This window comes from Phalaenopsis equestris, unplaced genomic scaffold (genome assembly GCF_001263595.1).
Source record: "Phalaenopsis equestris unplaced genomic scaffold, ASM126359v1 Scaffold000654, whole genome shotgun sequence".
NCBI classification, from domain to species: domain Eukaryota; kingdom Viridiplantae; phylum Streptophyta; class Magnoliopsida; order Asparagales; family Orchidaceae; genus Phalaenopsis; species Phalaenopsis equestris.
In genome coordinates, this window is record NW_018165094.1 from 69,924 (window position 1) to 91,469 (window position 21,546).

Genomic DNA, 21,546 nt, shown 5'->3' on the forward strand with positions numbered 1-21,546 from the left:
GGGGTGTAAACGAGCTGAGGTTCTGTTTGTGTTCGGCTCATTTGCATTAACAACTATTCGAAATAGGCTCGTGTTTGAAATAGCTCGTAATAAACTTGTCCGTATTTGGCTCGATATTGCTCAATTTGCTTATGAGCAGCTCGAATTTGTTTGTTTGCTCTATTTTAACTCGAATTAAATTGAGCATAACTCAAGAGCCAAAAATCCTAAACTGCTTTAAGGTTATAAGAAAAATTTTCTTGGATATGTGGAACTAAAGCAATGCAAGAGCGTGAGATTGGCTGTATGAGAGGGCCTAAAAGAAAGCTCAACTCATACTCATATAGTACAACACACACAAAACTCAGATAAAGCCAAGATACATAAATGTAAAAAACCAAAAAGCCACAAAAGGGCACAGTAGTGCTAGGGATGTCCCACTTTAGTCCTCCTGTCTCTAGTTCTCAGAAGTGAGTCGGCTAACATATTGGTAAGGTGAGTACCATTGCCCGTTGTAACCAAAATATCATCCATCAGATTCCTGAGCTCAAGTAGATATTCATTATTTTTCTTTCTTCTAGCTGTGTAGACCTGTCATTTCTCATCCGATGATTGACTCATCTAATCAATAGATTTCAAAGGTGGCCGGACAGGTGTAGGTCGTTGCACGTCATGATCCCCATGAGCTTGAGTAATATTAACATTTTTCTGGACCTGATGAGGCGGTAGTGAAGCAGTAGAAGTATTTCCACCTGTATTATCGGTGATAGGTTCTAGAGCAGGTGGGGTCTGAAGAAACTCCCACAGGACGGGGTAGCTACAACTGGGGACTGAATAGTTGTTATATTACCTGCGGGGATAGTGACGTCGTCCGGGGTATCCTTCTTATGATCAATAGTGTCAAAAACTTGGAGCTGATCAGCGGGAGAGGGAATCACTCTAGCAGAGCAATTTGTTTTTTTGGTCTGAGTTAGGGGTATAGGTGACATTGAGAACTGGAGTGTCTGAACATACTACAGTTCGAACAATACACGGAAAATGTTCAATCTCTACATTCTGCCAATATCCATGGTATTGTGTGCCCAACCATATTTTCTTAGAAGCGGGTGAAGTGATGCTCGGTTAATTTTCAGTTATAACTGGTGAAGTGATGCCTCTTTCAATAAGTACTCTGGCTTCAGAAGGACGTGAAAGATTAAAAGTAGGAATGTCCGTCTTGTGTCTTTTCATAAGCTAAGACAATAGAGTACAATACTTTTTGAGAAAAAATAATGAAATTTCAGACCAGGGAGACGAATCCAAACCAGAATGATTGGTTGTTCCGTCTGTGGGTCAAATTCCACAAACCATTTCAGAATCTTCATTGTTCTGTTATCAATCCATTTTATCCTTCTAGCAAATAAGCACATGTAATCTTCTTCATTACTAATTTGAATAATAATATCTCTCATTTGATAGTCCAATTTTTCATTTTTCAACAAGGTGCATAAGTTCAAATTCTTTGCGAATGAGCTCAATTTTGGGATGACCATATAAAAATTTCTCAACCAAATTCAGACGACAGGAGGAAGCAAGTTGAATACTTTCAGCTTCTGTAAAAAAAATGACAGACTTCCAATTCTTCTTACCAGGTTTCTTGATGTTCTCCGCCCACTCAAACGAAGGAAGAAAAGATGCGATTTTGGTGTGCCTGAGGCGTGGACACCCACAAGGGTAGCTGCATACGATTTGTCCGAAGCCATCCTCAAAGGTAGGTGCGACGTTTAGAGAAGAAAGCAGCTCTGATAAACGAGGGAAAAAATTGCGTCGAAATAGTTGAAGCTAAAAAAGAGAGGACGCTGTGAGACAAGATAAGCTAAGAGAAGCCGCAAAAATCACGAGCTGTACCCGCGAGACGGAGCCGCAGACAAGCGAACGGTAACCGCGAAATGGGTCGCAGAGGAGCTGCAGAGCCTGGAAGTTCCGAGCAAGGAAAGCTCGCGAGACATGAAGACGAGAGACGAGCCTCGTCTCAGAGTCGGAGAAGAAGCGGTGGAGACGAACGGAATCGAGCGCGAAGACGCCAGAGAGGAATTAGCGAAGCCGTAACTGTTGCTAAGGTTCGCCATCGGGCGAAACCCTAGCAGAGCCAAGCGGGAAGGAAGATGACGCCATATCGGTAAAAATAATGAGTTTATGTATATACACACACACACATACAGTACATTTTAAAACTTAATATTAAGATGATATAAATAAATATTATTTTTAATTTTTTAATTATTTCAAGCCAACACTAGCTGAACACGAATGAACAAACTTTTTTTTGTGTTCGACTCGTTTATAAATCGAGCTAAAAAAAATATTCGTATTCGGTTCGCTTGCTTAACAAACGAATCAAAGACGAGCTATTTAATTAACCGAGCACCAGTTATTCGTGAACGACGAGCTTTTTTGACAGCCCTATTAGTAGGTTTAACATTGAAAATGGATTTGTTAGGGGTGGGTTTGGTTGGCTTGTTTATGGGTTTCATGGTGAGAAGCATAATGGTTTTATTTTTATGCTTGAAGATTTAGATGTTTCTTTCTTCATACTAAATGATGTTTATATCATATAATTAGGACCAACTTAATAGAATATGGTTTATATCCATTGTCAAGATATAACGCAAGATGCTATTTAAAAGAACTAGGAATTTATAAGTCACAGGAAGGGAGGCAGAGTATACCCAACTAACATAAATAGTTTGGGATGTGGTTCAACCTTCATATTTGCTTTGGTTATGGTATGGGTACAAATGATATTTACGACACTCTTCGTTTACAACTATCATATGCCTTTTTTCTTTGCACTTCCCAATTATACATCACAAAAATACTAAAGATAATTTTTCTTATCTACTCATTCAATTTTAGCTTTAACTAACCCCTGGCGACTCTTTAGTGCTTTCTAACTTTGTCCATGGTCTTTATTAGAAAGAAGCTGAAGTCAATAGGTTCATTCCTTTCCAAGAGCATTAGTTGGGTTTTACATTCGTATTTTTTATGCCCCTTATTATGGTTATTATGACAAATAATATCTTTTATATTTATGTTGCTATTTTTGTGGTGAACTTATTAATGAATGGTTAGGAGCAGGTCTTGAAGTAACAGATGTGGGTGAGTATATTCTCAAAATGGTTGAAAAACTTCTATGTTTTTCCATTTAGTAATGTGAAAAGTGTTTCTAAGATTTGAGGGGCATGACCGAACATCATTTCTTATTCCTGATTTTTGTCCATTGACAAATATATTGGCAGCTTTCTATCATTTTCAAGGCAGTGGGTTCTAGTAATCAGGTTTTTGGAAGGGTTGAAATAGTCACTCACTAACATGCTACCTTGCCTCAGGTTGTGGAGTTGTCTGTGGAGATTTATGCCATTGTGTCGTGGCAGTGTTTATTTATAAGCATTTCTTTCCTTTTCTTCCACTGACAGACTTTTCTACCATTTTTTCTTTCTTTCATTTTCTCCTTTTTTGGTACTCTTTCTCCTATCAAAGGTTAACTGGTGGAAGTCTAATATATTTTTGGCTAAAATTTATGAAAATGGATAGCTAGATTTTCTTTCATTAGAAAATTATGCCGAAATCTAAATCGTGTATTTAGAGTTCTAGCAAACTAAGGTGGTGATTTTACGTCAGTCGGATATGTGCTTAGGAAGTTATGAATGAACTTTGTGAACTGGCTATAGGAGTTGTATTTTGGTGATGAAATGTGGCTCAGTTTTGAAGGGGTTGAGTGGGGTTTGAGGTATTGGCTAAATGGTAGGATTGTAGGAGAACAAGTATATAAATAGAGAGAGGTACTTTGAGATTCTCAGACATCAACTTTGGATGATTTTATAAATCATTCCAAATGTTGGCAGCACACTAATATCTTGTAGATAAATTTTGTAAGAGATCAAAAGTATTTTTCATTGAATCAATTGTGGTATAATTAGTACATAAAATGTTATAGAAAGGGAGGAAAACTCATATGAAAATACATCAAAATCCCTCCTGGAAAAGATTTCCTTGGGCAGTAATGGCAGTCACTTAAGATCTCTTCCTATTTCAAAATAAACAATGCCACTCAAATTTAAATGATTCAATTAAATATTTCATTACTTCTCTTGAGTTCTTAATTAATTGATATGACTCCAAAAGAAGAGTTTTTAAGTTTTAAAATATTCCTTAAAAATACTTTACGGCGCAGTTCTTATATTTTTAACATGAAAAAAAATAAAAAAAGTGAAAAACAATGGTTATTATCATTTTTTTTATATATGGATTTGGTAATGGGTCTGATAGTTTGTCCTGCTTCACTTATGCATCATTTTGCATTGTCAAACTTTCTGCTGGAATCACTTGACAATTTTCACCTAAATATTTGTTTTTTGTCAGTAAAAAGACATGTATTTTTGATTTGGTAGCTTTATTTTGAATGGAATGAAGTTTATTTCTCATTTTTTAAGTATGAGCTCTTTTTAACAAAATCAAACACTACCGCAAAAAGTCATTATTTATCCCATATTTTACCTACGACGAATTCTCTCACAGTTTTATATTATTAGAACCTCTATCTTGATTTAAGTCACCACTCATTATTATACCCCATTTTTTTTGATATACTCCAATTTAGTTTCTTTTCTACTCTTTCCAGAGTTAAATTCTTATATTATTTTCCCATACCATATCAGGTGTAAACATTAACCACAATCATATGTACCTCAATAATTTTAGCTTTCAATCTTTTGTCCATTGCTAATCTTATCCCTTTCTTAGTAATCTCTCCAACATACAATAATTTATAACCCTAATTTCTTGAGACTTTCCCCTCTTCATTTAGTATAATGTAAAAATATATTATTATTATTATTTTTCTAGTTATGATGCTCATCATTTTTCTTTGCTCCTCTTTCAAATTACTTAGTTTTATGTTGCAAATTTAATTTAAGTATCTATTTAATCAACATTGCCCACTTCTTACCATAGTTGGGTTTTAGCAGTGGTATGCCATTTGAGGTAATGTCCATGCCAACACTTATTTTTTATTTCTATAATCAAATTAATTGTGACATCACTTATGAGGGACTTCTTAACCACTTGCCAATGGATGTGCTATCATTAACATCAAAATTTGATTAGTCCAATGCTTGGAAATTTAATTGCTACCTGACAAATTTTGTTAAAAAAGTGAAATTTATTTCGCACTTTATCAATTAGAACAGGCAGAAAATGTATGTTAAGTCATGTGGCAAGTAGTTTGAATTTAATAAAGGTGATGTAATCCCTCTAACGGATGGTAGAGAAGAATTTGGGGTGTGAGCAGAATGTCAGAATTTCCTGAGAATTAGGGCTATTAATTTTAAAATCTTATTTTTATTGAGTAAAAATTTCATAGACGGTTCAATATTCCTCAAATGTTGGGGCATTCTTTGTAGAAATTAATGAAGCTGTTATATAATGTTTTTTAAATTTTTTATATTTTTTACAATTATATGTTCCAAGCCCATTTTCAAACTCGTTCTTCCTGTTATACTAACTATATTTGGTTTTTAAATTTTTTTTTTGTTGATTTCGAATGATCTCTAGTAATCAAACTCTTTTGATTTTCCTTGCAGAAAAGGGAGATATTTCAGGATTTAGCTCCTTTATTATGGAACTCTTTTGGTACTATTGCAGCACTCCTGCAGGTGTGCCTTCTTCGGTCAAATTCTTAAATAAAATAAAAGAAAAATTATTTTAACATCAACATTTCAAAATAGATTTAACATTAGGCATAATGCAGGAAATTTTTTTTAGAAAGTTAAAAAAACTGAATTTTTTTTTTCAATTAAAAAACTGAAATTTTTGGAAGTTGAATATATTTTTAATATTGTTTTAGAATTTTTATTCCTTTTTTAGTGCATGATTCTTGATTGAGGGCCTGTTTGGGGCAGCTGTTGATTATTTATAAGAAGAAATATAATTACAATTACAAGTAAAAAAATTAAAACGTTCAATTTAAAACTTTGATGTTGTCTGTCCTCAACGACACTGTCCTCTTGAGAAACCATCGTACCACGATCACTGTCGGCATGTGAGTATGTCGGAATGTCGGCTCAACGGAAGAAACCGCTTCTTACTGAAACACCCATCTGACAACTGTAGAACTGTCTCCCACTGCTATGAGGCTGGCATGAGGTAAGGGAGCCGATAGTCCGCAGTAACACAACACAACTCGGGAGGTCCCTGAAATCCTGGAGCTCATGCTGCCACTGAGATAAAACAACCAGAAAAGATAATTTGTTAGATCATAAAATTAAATTAAGCTTTATATATGAGAACCGAAATAAAAGAAAATCGCTTTGATCGAAATACGCAATTAAAACAAAAGTGAGTGTGCGGTCCAGACTAGTAACTACTCCAACCCACGTGTCTGTCACTGAATGGAGATAGTTGACCTCGCACACCCACACAAAAAAGAAAAAAAGAAAAGAAAAAATAAACAAAACAAAATAAATAATTTAAAACAAAATGCAAATTCATATTACAACGAATTACATCACAAATGAAATATACGAAATTCTTAATAAAGCCATAAAATACAAATCCATACTACAATGAATTACATCCCAAATGAACATATAATAAATAAAGAAGCGAGACTGAATCAAAATCGGATATAGCATCTGTGATAGACTCCCTTAAAGCAGCTATTTTGGCTACACCTTCACTGTCCTGACTTTCAAATTCAATCGAATCGATCTCATCCTCAGGTAATGATTGACCAGTGAGAGAGTCTGAAGGTATTTGTGAGTCAATAAGTTGATCGTCATCAGCCAAAGTGAAGTCCGTATCTGATTGAGAGGGATGTCGTCGGATGAAGTTGTGAAGTGTCATAGTGGCCACCGGCCACCATAATATGCACCTGTTTGGGAAATGTATACGACGACATATCACGTAGGATAACCCATTTCTTCTTCCACCTCCTAAATGTTCTTTCAATTACCCCGCGAAAAGAGGAGTGTCGTTTGTTAAACATTTCTTTTCTACCACAAATCGTGCCACTTGCTCGCTCAAAATCAAGAATATGGTATCTGGTGTCCCGATAGGGCTTCAAGTAGCCCCTCAACATCGAATATCCGACATCAACCAAATAATATTTTCTTGTTTTGAAAGACAATATTAATGAAAAATAATACATGTAATTTATAGGTTTAAGTGAGATGAACAAACCTGGAGGTGGGTGAGTGAAACACTGTTCTATTCCTAGTTGCATAGGAAAAACGATGACTGTCATTTGCACTCCTTTTTCATCCCGCTATTACAAATGTGAAGCACATGTTGAAGTCATCATCCCGCAATTACAAATGTGAAGCACATGTTGAAGTCACACACCACCATGACATTTGGGTAGTTGTATCACTCCGACCTATGTACGCGATCTTTTCGTGACTTGATATTCGAGCATCTACATGCGTACTATCGATTACTCCAATGCAGTTCTATTACTCATAGTTAGCAACTCAACAGTTTATTAAGCTAAAGTAACAAATTAATAAAACTTACTTTGAAATACGACATGTAACAAAGATCATTTGCAATTTGTTCAGGAATAGTTGTGAACGATCAATTCGCTAGCTTAATGTTTTGCGCTGCTAAGCTCACAATTGTTTGTATACCTTTGGGGAAGTATCGACTAATTGTTTCTCAGGAATGTTGAAATCGCTCCATAGCTTTAACTGATTCATTCTGTGAGAGAATGTATAATGTTATAGCCAACACCTCTCTCATGGTCGTTCTAAAAGAACCTTGGAGGCCGTGGTTACGACATAACTCGTGTAGAAGATCCATAAAAATGGGCGCAGTTATTCGAAAAATGTTGCTGAACCTTATCGGATGTCCAACAAGCATCTCACTCACCCATTTGTCCCCAACATATGAGGACGTCATGCGTGGTATCTGTCTAGTGCTGGAGCGGTAATATTCCAACAATAATATCGCTATAGCTACAACCCGTGTTATTCTTTTACGACATTTTTGCTGTGGATTCATCCTGAAATGAGAAATGCATTAGGATAAAATAATTTATGGCAAATTGGTGACAGGAAAATGAAATAGTAAAAACATCAAGGAGTACAAAACATCAAAAAATGAATTACATAAATTGTTCAAGAGAATAAATAAAACTGCTGTGATAACAATACATAAGTGAAAAATCTAGTGACAGCTTAATACAAAACAACTAATACAAAACAGACTCATTCTTCTACTAAAATACGTAAATATTCAATGAGCATCTCGGGCCGCAGCGCCATGAACATTTGCCTACGAGTAAGGTTCTCAAGTTTTTTAACACATTTTGTTTGAAAGCGCATATCGGCTGCTACTTTTGGAATAGTATCTAAAATGTCAACGCAGTCTCAGATGATGCTGCAGGGGGAGCTGGAGGAGGCAGAGCTGAAAAAGTAGCAATTAGTTGATCAAATGAGTTTTTCACAAAACTGTCATTCTCTTTCTTTCTCCTGCCAAGCCTAGGCTTTTTGGACATGGAACTGGACTCCTCCATCTCCTTTTGGTTAATACTAGACCCTTCTTCATCAGCTATAACCTGTTTAGGTGGCAAATCATCTGGTATTCTTACAAATCCCAATTCACTTGGGTTGAATGCATGTTTTTCAGTCGCGATAACCCCCTTAAACATAATGTCTAGTTTTTCCTCAAACTCCGGCTCAATTCCGCACTGCTTATATTTCTTCGCTGCCGACATTGCCTGTAACATTGTATTTAGAGGGATTAGTTTCTAAGCTAGACCAATTTGAGAAGTAAAAAATTAGGGGATTAGTTAGAAAATTACTTCTAATTTCTCAGCCCACCATTTAGCTAGAGTATCGATCGTTCTTTTAATGGAATCCCACCCCAACCCGGTGGATTCCATTTCAACTCCTTCCATATTTTCATTCCTTCTTTAATTGGTCTCTTTTGTTTTTGAATTTAAGTCTGTCGTAATCTCTACCAGTTAATTCTTTGAACCTCTTAGCAATATTTTGCCAACATTCTTTATTTTGCCAACTTTTTTTATTAAAATAGGTGGTTGGCCTATTCCCCAGTTCAATTTCTTTAATACATAGATCGCTAAAAATATTTGTTACTTCTTTCTCCCACATAGCGGACGGACCCCCTTCAGTCGCCTTAGACATGTTAAAACTATAGGGAACAAAGGAAAATAGGTACTTTCGAAATGTGTACAAAAATTAACCCAACTTCATCCAGATCAGTTCCACAACCTATAAAATAAATCTATTGCAATTTCAAGAAAGAACAAATTATAAATAAACACCGAAAGCCAACATCATTTTCACAATGTTGCAATTTACAAATAAAAAAAACAAGTACACGAGAGATTTATGTGGGTTGACCAATGTCCTACATCCACAGAAGGAAATCCACGAAAGTTTTATTAAGCAAATCTGTAAGATTACATAGCTATGAACCTTAATTGAAGTTTACTACAACATGCTCTCAACTAACCAAGCTCCATACATAACACTATAATTCTTCCATCTTTTCACAAAAAACAGGAACCGAAAATAGATTCATCTGGTACTCAAACTGCAGCAATTACAACTGCAGAATATCAAATACAACCCAGTAAAATGCAGCCAATCAAACTGCTGCCAATCAAACAACTCCCTGACCAAATCTAAATAATTCAAAAAAATCAAACAGCTGTAGCTAGAACTCCCTGACCAAATCTAAATTCAGCCATTCAAATGCAACTAAAAAATAGAATTAAAGCCTTTAATACACTTGTGTAACCAAAAGAAACAATAATAGAATTAAAGCCTTTAATACACTGACAATTAACACCGTCCAGCTGAAGAGAGATTTGAATAACATAAAATATCAAATGACATAAAAAAATGCTCTTAAAACTTCATGCATAATCCTCGTAAAGACCATTAGAAATATCAAATAACATCACTATCCTCAAGACTTCCTGTAGCATGGGCACATTTATTTATCATGTTGCTCAAACCAATCACCTTGATAATAGCACTATATTCATATCTAGAAAAAACAACCGACAGAGAAAACCTTGCTAGAGAAAACATCAGCATGAATCAACTCAAACATTGCTTTTGTAAAACAAACCCATAAAAACAAAACCAATTTAACATTGCTAGATTCTGGCGTACTCAAGTTCAGGAAAACCAGACAACAAAACTATTCCTGTTGTGTATATCAAACACTCCCTCAACTGCTTCAAAATGGCCCAAGCAGCAGCTGAAATTAAAGACTAATGACAAAATGTTAATGTTCCAGTACATATACCAAGGTTCCCGAGCATCCAAGACAATGACATTTTGTTAATGTCTGAAGTATGGTAAAGCAAATTGCTTTATAGCAATTATACCAACATTCCCGTGCAAAGTAATGAAAACCAACTAAAAAAATTCATAAATCTCGGCAAAACTTTTAGAAAAAGTTTTGCTTTGAACTCCACCTTCGAAAAAATCAAGCAAGGTATATTCAGAAAAACTGCAACTGCTAATCTTAAAAAAACTGCTAATAAGCATATGCTCCTAACATAACATCTCATCGAAATAACACTGAAACAGGTAAAGCTAACAATACAACATCCCCATTTCAACAATGCACGATATGTAAGTATCCATGTCCAGAAATGCATTTTAATTAACAGTAGGCTTGTAATCAAGGTTAAAAATACAACATCCCCATTTCAACGCCATAACTAGAAATTTCAGCAAAATCTGAAGCGTAATGAACAGTAAAGCGTAATGAAACAGAGCATATAAGCAAATGCACCTATACGTAAACGGCCAAAATCTGAAGCTTAGTTGATGAGAAAAAAATGAAACTCTTTAAAGAATCAACACATTGGAACCTCTCCTCACAAAAAGAAATAACAGGTGAAGCGAGAAACAAACTAGCATCCAACATTCCACCCATTCGAAAATCAGAGCATATAAGCACACACAGAAGGAAGAATATAACAAACCACCCACTCGAAAACTCAAATCTAGCATCCAACATTCGTCAAAACTGCATCCAAGCTCCGAAACAAACTAAACACTAACCTCATTTGAGGCGAGAAGAAGTAGGGTTTCTTAATACCTTCAAGATCGTGGAGGGCGAGGGCGAGGGAAAGCATAGGGTCGAATGTTATCTTAGGTTTCGACCTCCACGAGGATGAACGAGATCGGGGAGGGCTAGGGCGAGGGGGAGCATAGAGGGCACGGGAGGAATTCTTCACCCAAACGCGCGAAGCGGATATTGGACGCATACCCCTCTCCGCTTCTCATTCTATTAGCCCTAAACGTCGAAGCACGTCTGAGCGGCAGGTAAACATAGTGTCGAATGTCTTTTTCAAACACCAATGCGGCGTTTTCATACCGCCACCGTAACCAATAAGCTGCCCCAAACTGGCCCTGATTTTGATTATGTTTTTGCTGGATAAGATTTATTCGATTTGTTTGCATGAACGAAATTTATTTGCGAAGTTTGTTGTTAATATCATGTGTTGTTTTTTTAAATCACTTGACTTTTTTGTGTATTAAAATTTTGGTTTATTTTATGTAAACTATTTTGGCTTGTAATTTCTTACGAACGACATCATAATATTTGACCTATGAAAACGTTTTCTGACTGTTAAGCTGGTTCTAACGGTTAGGAGCATACGAAGTACAGTCAAATTCTTGATAAAAAATAATGTATGCGAAAATTTATTGTCCTAATACATTCTGATTAATACATATTCTTATCATATCATAATAGAGAATGCGTGATTGGATCCAACTGGTTGATGATTCAAATAAGTATGGTCGCACACAAAATAGTTGTAGATTTAATGTAACAAGTTGGCACGGAAGTTTCATACAGTAAAAATACACTTGCATAAACATTTTTCTTTTAAAAGAAAATAATATTAACAAGCATAATTGACGAAGTGGCTATTTTTTGTTTGTTTTTCGGAATGGTGAAATAACATGGTTATTTCAAATAACCACGGTTACATACAAAATTGTTGCAGATTTTATTTTGAAATTGGGCATGAATAACATACTTGCGTAATTTTTCCCAAAATAAACATTGAACTAACAAACAAACTGTGCAAATAGATTTGAGTCATGAAAATAAGTCGAATGAGTTTTATGGGATGAAGAGAAGGAACCAAAATCAATCAAGCAACCTATACTAAATGGGGATAAAAATTTTGAAATGATAAGAAAATGCTCTTCAATTTTGCTATTTCAGTTTGTAAACAAATTTCTTAAAGAAAGATTTCAGAAATTTTTTAATTATTTTTAGTTTTTACTGCCACACGGGCTGCTTGTGTGGCTTATTCCCTTTTTTTTATTACATTTCTGTTTAAACTAATAATTTTCTATGAGGTAATTCTTTGGCATCAAGATGTTTAGAGAAAAGCTTGTGTTTTAGATCTTATGATCTCACTTTTAGTTAGGGACAGGTAATCAGCGGGTCTACATTTTCATTTTGAGTCTGCTAATTTAGCTCAACTGCTCCTTGAGCATTTCTTTTCGTTACACTGCAATGGGCAGTTGTAATTTTTCTAATGGCACAACCATTGCTCAACTAAAAAAAGGAAGGAAAAGACTAAAAATGGAAAACTTCCTGTGAGCTCTGCTTCCATTACTCTCATGGGCTACCAAAAATAAAAGCAAAAAAATCACAGGATTTGCATATTTCAACTGTAATGTAAATTATGTCCATGCTAGTTTTTCTTCTTGTTATTATCTCCTTTATTAGTCACTTTATGGGAATTGGACTAGTTCTTGTTAAATCATGTCATCCCATATCATTTCCTCTTGTAAAGTCATGAATGTAACCGTTATTGGTTTTCCAAATGATCCTTACTCATGTGGATATCATGACAGATAATTTATAGGCAAAGTTTTTTATTGTGAGCTTTTTTTTCTATATGTAACTTGTAAATCACCTTGCAGGGGCTAGGCTCCTGTAGGTGGATTTTTTTTTTTTAAAAAATTTATAAAAAAAGAAGGCATCATATTTACATTATAATTATTTAAATATTGAAGACAGAATTGCTGGAACAGGCAGAACGTGTACTTATTCATATGTCGTACTTCACAGCATCTAGCCATCTATATTTTCTAATTTGTACTTGAAGAACATGTTACAATTTGTTGAGTTAATCAATTCATCTTCAAACATATTAATCTTATAAATAGCATGTTTGTCATGTTTAGGAAATAGTATCCATATATCCTTCGCTTTCACCACCAACATTGTCCCCTGGCGCATCCAATAGGGTCTGCAACGCACTTGCTCTTCTTCAGGTCAGCTGTTTGATTATTTGTTTCCATTGGCTATTTCTTTTTCTTCCCATATTACTATACCTTTTGAACCCTGATTTTATGCTTTGAATTCATTTTTTTGTTTCTAAAAGATACTGCTAGTCGAAACAAGCACACTTCTTGGTGATTTCTTCTTTGATTTTATTATTTTTTTGATTTGGTCAACTATACTATGCACATTTTGCTAACTCTATTGTTGCAAGAGCCTGACCACTCTTCCCGGATGCTATCCATCAGAGAGCTACATAATTTATATTTCATTCGTCTTTATTTCATGTTTCATTTCTAGTTAATATTATGTTTCATGTCTTGAAGTCACTCATCATTATTGTATCTGCTTTGGGCACTTTGATCTTTATACTTTAAATTTGAATATATTGTTGTATAAGGCCATTTCTCTTCTTCCAAACCAAGGTCAAGAACGTGCGTCTTGGAGCTTTATCTGTTTGCTGCTTCTACAGTCATTTTCATTTAGAGCAGAAAAACTGATACTGTGTTCTAATTTTCAATGTTGCTCCACTCATGTTATGTTTTATATCTTTGTGGATATTGTAGACTTTTATACCCACCATTGCTAGTGTTCAAAGCCCATGTGGGTGTTGCTAATGCTGCTACTCGTTAAATCAGCATTATTAGTCGATTTACCATTTTGTGTGGAGAGGTTAAGGTTAAGAGTTTGAAGTTAATGAGTATGGCTAAGGTTGGTTGTGGAGGCGTTATTTGATTGGCTGAAAGGTAGCCTAAGATTAGGAATTTTTTATGTGGGCTTGATGTAGAGAATAGTTTTTGTTTGGGTCGTCTATATGCATTTTGAAAGGTGGGAATAACTTCGTGATGTTGTTATTGAATGCTCTGAGGTGTGGAGTCTGGAGAGGGAGACGTTGTAGAGTTGGGGCCAATAGCTCCAATGGTTAGGAGGTCTTTTGCATTGAAGGTCGAAGTTTATGGAGAGGCTCTAGGACGTGAGAAAGGCTAATAGAGATGAAAACACCAAGAACTTGCTTATGGGAGCAAAGCGATACATGATAAATAAAAGGATAAACACAGTTCTCTCCATGGGATTGTGGTTTTGCTATAGCCACCAAGTCCCCAACTATGGTTGTTTATCAAACCTCAACCAAGGAAGAATACTGTAAGCAAACTTACAAGTCTTAATTCATTGATTTCAAATGTGATTACATCCACATATTCATAAGAAAATAAAGTCACATTTCAAAATTCATAGAGGGTGGCTTTTTCTCAAGGAGCCAGATTTACAGGCTACCCAGGGAAGGAGAGACTTTCAGAAAAAAATGAATATAAAGAGATCCAAGTTTCCTTGGGGCTCTCAGTTAAGACAGTCCTTTCAGTCAGGAAATGCTAGTGCTAAGAAGGTCGGGTCCAATAGCCTCAGCAACCAGACTGAAGCTAGGAAGTGTGACAGGTGTGGAAGATCTCACAAGAGTGATTGTTATTCTTGATCCAACATATGTTTTTGGTTCCACTAGTCAAGACATATGGTGAGAAATTGCCCTAGTTTGGGATAAAAGGCTCTAACAAATTCTATGGGCAGTGCTGCACCGCCTCAAAGCAATTTTGTCAGGTTAAGAGCAGTTGAGTCTATAGTCAGACCCAACATAATGTTCAACCTTTGGTTTATGCACTTTCATGGCAAGAAGCTAAAAACTCCCTTAAAGTTACCACATGTATGTTTTACATTTATGAAATTTTAATGAAATTCAGGTCTTGTCATTCATAAAATTCTGTAAGAACTTAAATGCACTAATAAGTCAACTTAAATGCATTAATAAGTCAACTTAAATGCATTAATAAGTCAACCCTAAATTTTCAATGCAACGACTTTAATGTAATAGGTATCATATATCTTTAGAATAGACCAATAAGAGTATTATTTGATTGAGGAGGATCAAATTCTTTTATAACTGAGGAATTGATTAAAGTGATGATATTGAATAATAACTTAATATCTAATTTAACACATAACAGTTGACCACTAAGGAAGTGAAGTGTTTCAAAGATATTCCAGTGGTAAGTGAATATCCAAAAGTTTTTTGATGATTTACCAGGGTCACCTCCCGTGAGAAAGATTGATTTCATTATTAAACTATCATTAAGTTCTAAGCCAATTCCTAAAGCAACATTCATAATAACAATAAAGGTGTTGCAGGAGTAAAACTTAATCACTCGAATTGCTAGATAAGAGGTTTATCGGGCTTAACACCTCACCTTGGAGAGCTCCGATGTTATTTGTGAAGAAGTATATGAGTTTCAAAATGTGCATTGACTACAAAGAGTTGAATAAGCTCATAGTTAAAAACAAATATCTACTGCCAAGGTTTGATGACTTGTTTGATCAATTAGAAGGGGATTCTGTATTTGTAAAGATTGATCTATGATCAGACTATCACTAATTGAGGATTAACTAGGATTATATAGCGAAGAAAGCTTTGAGGACCAGATATAGACATTATGAATTTGTGATGTCTTTTGGACTGACTAATGTTATGGTAGTTTTTATGGATATGATGAATAGATTTTTTAGGCAGTTTATGGATACAAATGTGATTGTTTCATAGATAATATCCTGGTGTATTTGAGAGATGAAGCTAGCCATATAGAGCATCTACATGTTGTTCTGTAGGTTTTGAAGTAGACCTAATTGTATGCCAATTTTCAAGTGTGAACTTTAGCTTACGAGTGTAGTTTTTCTTGTGCATATTATTAGTGGAGATAACATATCTGGAGATTAGACTAAGATCAAGACGATTGTAGATTGGCTAAGCTTATTGCTATTACTAAGGTCTGGACTTTTTTAGGTCTGGTTTTTGTTATAGGAGATTTGTTGAAGGATTTTCATAGATTTTTATGCTATTATCCAGATTGATTCGGAAGGCTGTGAAGTTTGAATGGTCAGATCATTGTGAGGGAGCTTTACAAAAGCTTAAGACTTGTTTATGTATGCTCTAGTATTGACTATTTCTTCAGGTTCAGATGAGTTTCAAATTTTCAGTGATGTCTCATTAAAAAAATTGGGGTGTGTGCGTTTGCAACATGGAATGGTCATTTCCTATATTTCAAGACAATTGAAGAATCATGAAAGAAACTATCCAGCCTATAACTTGTTAGTTGCAGTTGGATTTACACTTAAGATTTTGAGATACTATTTATATGGAGTTATATGTGAGGTATTTATTGATCATCAAAGTTTGAACTATATCTATACTTACAAAGAACTAAATTTGAGTTAGAGAAGGTGACTGTAATTCATTACAGACTATGACTTGGTTATGCAGTATCACTCGTAGAAGACAAATGTTGTGGTAGATGCGCTAAGTAAGAAGACTTATGGTAATTTGAATTGTTTATTTACTCACCAGGAGTTGTTACTTAAGGATTTGGAGAGGCGAAAGCTATCTGTGATTAGTTATGGTGATGACAGTATGGTTCAATTGAATCAGTTGTATGTGTAGTCCACTTCAAAGGGTAAAATCGAAGATTCGTTGACTATGGATATTATTGTTCAGAAGATTTTAGATTAGGTCATGGTTGGAAATTTGTAGAAGTATATGTTAGATATGAATGGACTGCTGCGTTATAAAGACACTATTTATATTACAGATGTTAGATAAATTGAGAAGGAAATTTTAGATGCGCGCATATCTGGCTATACTATTCACATAGGGAGTAGTAAAACATACCTGAAGCTTGAAGAAATATTTTGGGTGGTCAGGATTAAAGATGAATGTGGCAGAATTTGTAGTTATGTGCCCTATTTTTCTGCTAGTGAAGACAGAACATCAATGTCCAGGAGGTTAGTTACAAATTTTACCTATTCTAGATTGAAAATTGGGGGGGGGGGGGGGGTTGGGATTGCTATTGACTTTGTAATTGGATTGCCTAGGTCACAATAGGGTTGTGTTGCTTTATGGAATTGTTGATAGATTAACTATCCGTCTATTTCATGCCCATTAGACAGACATATTCTTTTGAGAAGTTAGCCAAATTATATGTGGATCAAATTGTAAGGTTCAATTGAGTGCCAATGTCTATTATTTCAAACAAAGATGAAAAATTCACTTCTAGATTGTGGAAGAAGATTTAGGAAGCTTTGGTCACAGATTGACTTTTAGTACAACTTTTTACCCTAAGATGGATGACCAGTTAGAAAAGATTTTTTAGACTTAAGATGCTCTACTAAATTTATGTGCTCTTCACCGTGAAGGCTGAGAATCACATATACTCTTGATAGAATTTGCTTGCAATAATAGTTATCATGATGACTCTATATGAAGCATTGTATGGAAAAAGTGCATAAAACTTTTATGTTGGGCTAAAGTTGGTGAAAGAAAGGTTATTGGAGCTGACTTGGTTGATGATATTACTTAAGAGATTAGATTGATCAGAGATAGAAAGACAGCACAGGATAGATGAAAGAAATATTAGGATGCGAAGGACAAAACTATTAAATTTGAACTTGAAGAGTTTGTTTTTATTAAAATTAGTCTTTTGAAGGGTGAGCAAAGATTTAGAATGACAGGAAAACTAAGCCCCAGACATACAGAACCGTATGAAATTGCGGAGAGGATTGGTCATGTGGCTTATAAATTGACTTTATCAGCTCATATGCAAGAGTTATATAATGTTATTCATGTATCTTCACTTAGGAAGTTTAGTGTTAATGAACTTAATGGGACTGTTCTAGATTTAGTGGAGATATAGCCTGATTTGACCTACATGGAAGAACTTGAGAGGATACTGGACTTTGAATTTAAAAAGCTACATAGTAGAGAAATTCCATTTGTGAAGATTTTATGGAAGCACGGATTAAAGGAGAATGCTACTCGGGAGAAAGTTACAGATATGCAGGAAAGATTTCACCAGCTCTTCTCTTAAGCTATGTTTGCTTTAGTAAAACTTTTTAAGTTTTGAGGGCAAATTTTTAATATGGGAGATTGTAATAATTGAAATAATAATAATAATAATAATAATAATAATAATAATAATAATAATAATAATAATAATAATAATAATAATAATAATAATAATAATAATAATAATAATAATAATAATAATAATAAAATAGATAAATGAAAGGGAAGTTTGAATTGACATCTCTATAGTTATACACTTAAGATACGAAAGCCTCTTTCGACCAGTAGGAATCCAAAGGAGTAGAAAGAGCAAGAGTGGGAGACTGAAAGGAAAGATTAAACGATAGTGAAGGAGAAGAGTAAAGAAGAAGAAGAAGAAGAAGAAGACTAAGATGAAAAAGAAGAAGAAGAAGAAGAAATGAGGATACTTGAATTTTGTGTCATGTCCTAGTGTATTCATTGTGGGTGAAAGAAGCAGAGTGGTGCCCAATCTGTTCTTTTGCGCTTGCTGGAGGTCAGATCGGGTTCCTCGTGAAGGAAGAGAGGCGCGGGTTTAGGTGATGTTGCGTCACTCTTTGTTGAAGCCAGGGAAGAGTCGAAGCATCATTGCTTCGCGTGCGATAACGCTGTCGAGTTGAGGAAAGCTATACTGAGCCGCACTTCTCATTCGAAGGAGACTACCAAACCCTACTGAACGAAATCAAAGAAGAACAAGAAGAAGAGGAAGGAGAGGTTTTCTTCAGAAAGAGGAGCCATCGAGCACCTCTTGCAAGTGGCGCAGAGGAGGAGGTAAGGGAGAGTTGTGTCCGGTAAGAGGAAAGTCGTACCGAACTATGACTATAATATTAGGATATGTTTTATTATATAAAAAATTTTTATTTATTTAATTAGATTTAATTAAAATTGATTTGATTTGGAACGATCAAATTAAAGAAAAACAACCTATGTACGAAGAAGTTTCGTGTCGGAAGAGGTTGAACGAAACGTTGGATGAAGGTAAATGTTAGGGTTTAAGTTTTTAAATTATATAAATTTAATTAATTAAATATGTCATATTATTAGCATTAAATTTTTATGAATTAAAATTAGGTATCATAAGTGGAAGGTTTTAGTGAGAAGAAATATCGATTCAAGTAAATTTTGTAGAGGTACTTGTTTGTGTGTTTTATTCATATAAGATGTTTTGTTTAATTAATTAAAATGCTATTAGGTAGAAATTAATAAATGAATTAAATTAAAACTTGATTAAACGAATTAGGTTTTGGATTGTGGTTTGGGCAAAATAGATAGAATCAAAGAGAAAGTAGTTAGGGCAAAGGTGTGCTATCGAATCTGTTGTCAATGGCGAAAAACCTTTCCTCCATATTATATTCAACTTGCCTACTTTTTCCTCAATTTTTTCTCCAAATCATCTAATTTCTTGGCCATCATTATTTTCTCACTAAGGCGGGCTCGATCCTAGATTTGATTGCTGACCTCTAGGATCACGATTAGCCCACTCTTGATCTCGTCGCCGCCTTCCCCACTATGCCCTGATCCTCTCTATTTCCCAGATAACTCCAACTGCGATCTTATCGTAAGGATTCGAGCATGGCACTATACGATGTCGTGGTCGCTTTCCCAGCAAGCTTTAATCGTGCTGTATCCGCTTCTCAATCGCTGCCTTCCCAACAAGCTATGATCCCGTATTTATTGTGTCTCGCAGCTTACGGGTGTGAGGAGGAGAAAGGCACGAGTTTCAGATCTCTGTAAGTCGCGTCGTTGCCTTCCACGTGACTGGATGGAGGTTTTTGGTGTATTTCATCAGCCTGTTGTTGCCTTCATCTCATCTGTTCGCGAAGAAATCATCATATGGTAAGTTGCAAGTACGTTGTTGCCTTTCATTCGACTGCTCGCGAAGAAATCGAGTGTATACACCATGATGTTTTGGAGGCAGGAAGATGGGTGATTTGGGTCTCTGTACGTCACAAACCCATCCCACACTTAAATTGCAACTGTATTGCTGCCCGTATGTATGTCAGAATCCAACCGTTGCTGCCCTAGGTTGTTAGTCGAATTGTTTCGGTAGTGGACGTTGAAATTTTGTAGGGACAACGAAGACTTTGAACCCAATAGCTCTTATCGCGACTATATTGCGATTTCGGAAGAGATGTTGTTGTCCCCCTTATATTAGATTGGATGCTTGAAGCAAAAGGTGTTATTATTGAAGAGGACAACTTCAATGTCATTAAATTCTTGAAGAACACTATGGATATACATTCCTCATAATCCAAATTTTGCTTTCTTGCTTCGGTTCAAGCAGATTTTGTTCAAACATATCAGTAGAGAAAACAATTTGACAACTCATACTTGTGCTAAAATGACTATAGATGGAGATTTTACTTTACATCATGTAAATATGGCAATGCCCCTTTTTTTTGGTCTTACGAGAGGATAGAGCAACTTTTGTAGCCCATGGTTTTTGGTTTTAATGGAGAATAGCACAACTTTTGTAGCCCATGCGGCATAGTTTTTTATTTTTTATAAACTTTTTGTAACCTCTTGAAATATTAATGCAAAATGCAATATTCACGGAGGAGATCCTATCAGCTTCCATCAAGGTAGGATGTGTTCAAGATCTGTTTACCGGGATTCTGTGTGGGAGATCTCAGAAATCGATTGCTTTGATACCGATTTGATACAATCTAACGTCAAAACTAGCACGCTTTTCCCCAAAAATTAGGGCAAACTATTTTTTCTCCATAACCCAAGCAACTCAATAAGAATACAAAGGATATGCACCTGCAATTCAAAATGTAAGCGATCTTTCCTAATTCCTACTAATCGAGAGGTAAAAAATCTCTCCCAAACCCTAAACCTAAAACTCACAACTCAATCTCTTGTATAAATTGTATAAACCTATCCCTTCCCTAAACATAACGAGCCTATTTATACCCAATAATAATAAAATAAAAGACTTATTTGCCCTTGGGCATACAAAAGATAAAATTATTCTTAGGCTAAGCACCGACGTAACAGTTTGTTGTGTGACTGAGGTGTGATGATGATTAGTAGGTTTGGGATTATTAGTTTTTATTTAAGAGGGGAAAAATGAAATTGTTATCGTGAAGAAGATCCGATTTAAGGGTTAATATTTTACCTAAATAAATGTGATGTGTAATTCTAATACCATGTAAAAAGGGATATAGAATAAATTTAGGTCAACTAAAGAATATTTAATGAATTTTCCTTCTTCACATTATTGTCAACGCTTGTTATTTTCATTTTAACTATGCACTTGCAAGAAAGAGTAAATCCATTTATATTGTAGTACATATTTTCACATTATTGTTTGAATCATGGATTTGGAGTTT

The 21,546-nt window shown here is 35.1% G+C and overlaps 1 protein-coding gene across 3 annotated transcripts in view; it reads left to right on the top strand.

The window, feature by feature from the left end:
• LOC110030090 (cell differentiation protein RCD1 homolog) overlaps nt 1-21,546 on the top strand; it is a 53,758-nt gene that overhangs the window by 11,961 nt on the left and 20,251 nt on the right. For 2 of the 3 annotated variants that reach the window (XM_020732647.1, XM_020732650.1), the window contains exons 2-3: nt 5,601-5,672; nt 13,215-13,304. In XM_020732647.1, coding sequence (XP_020588306.1) covers nt 5,601-5,672; nt 13,215-13,304 — 162 coding nt within the window. The remainder of the gene's footprint in view (nt 1-5,600; nt 5,673-13,214; nt 13,305-21,546) is intronic. The other variant, XM_020732648.1, reaches the window with a different exon arrangement.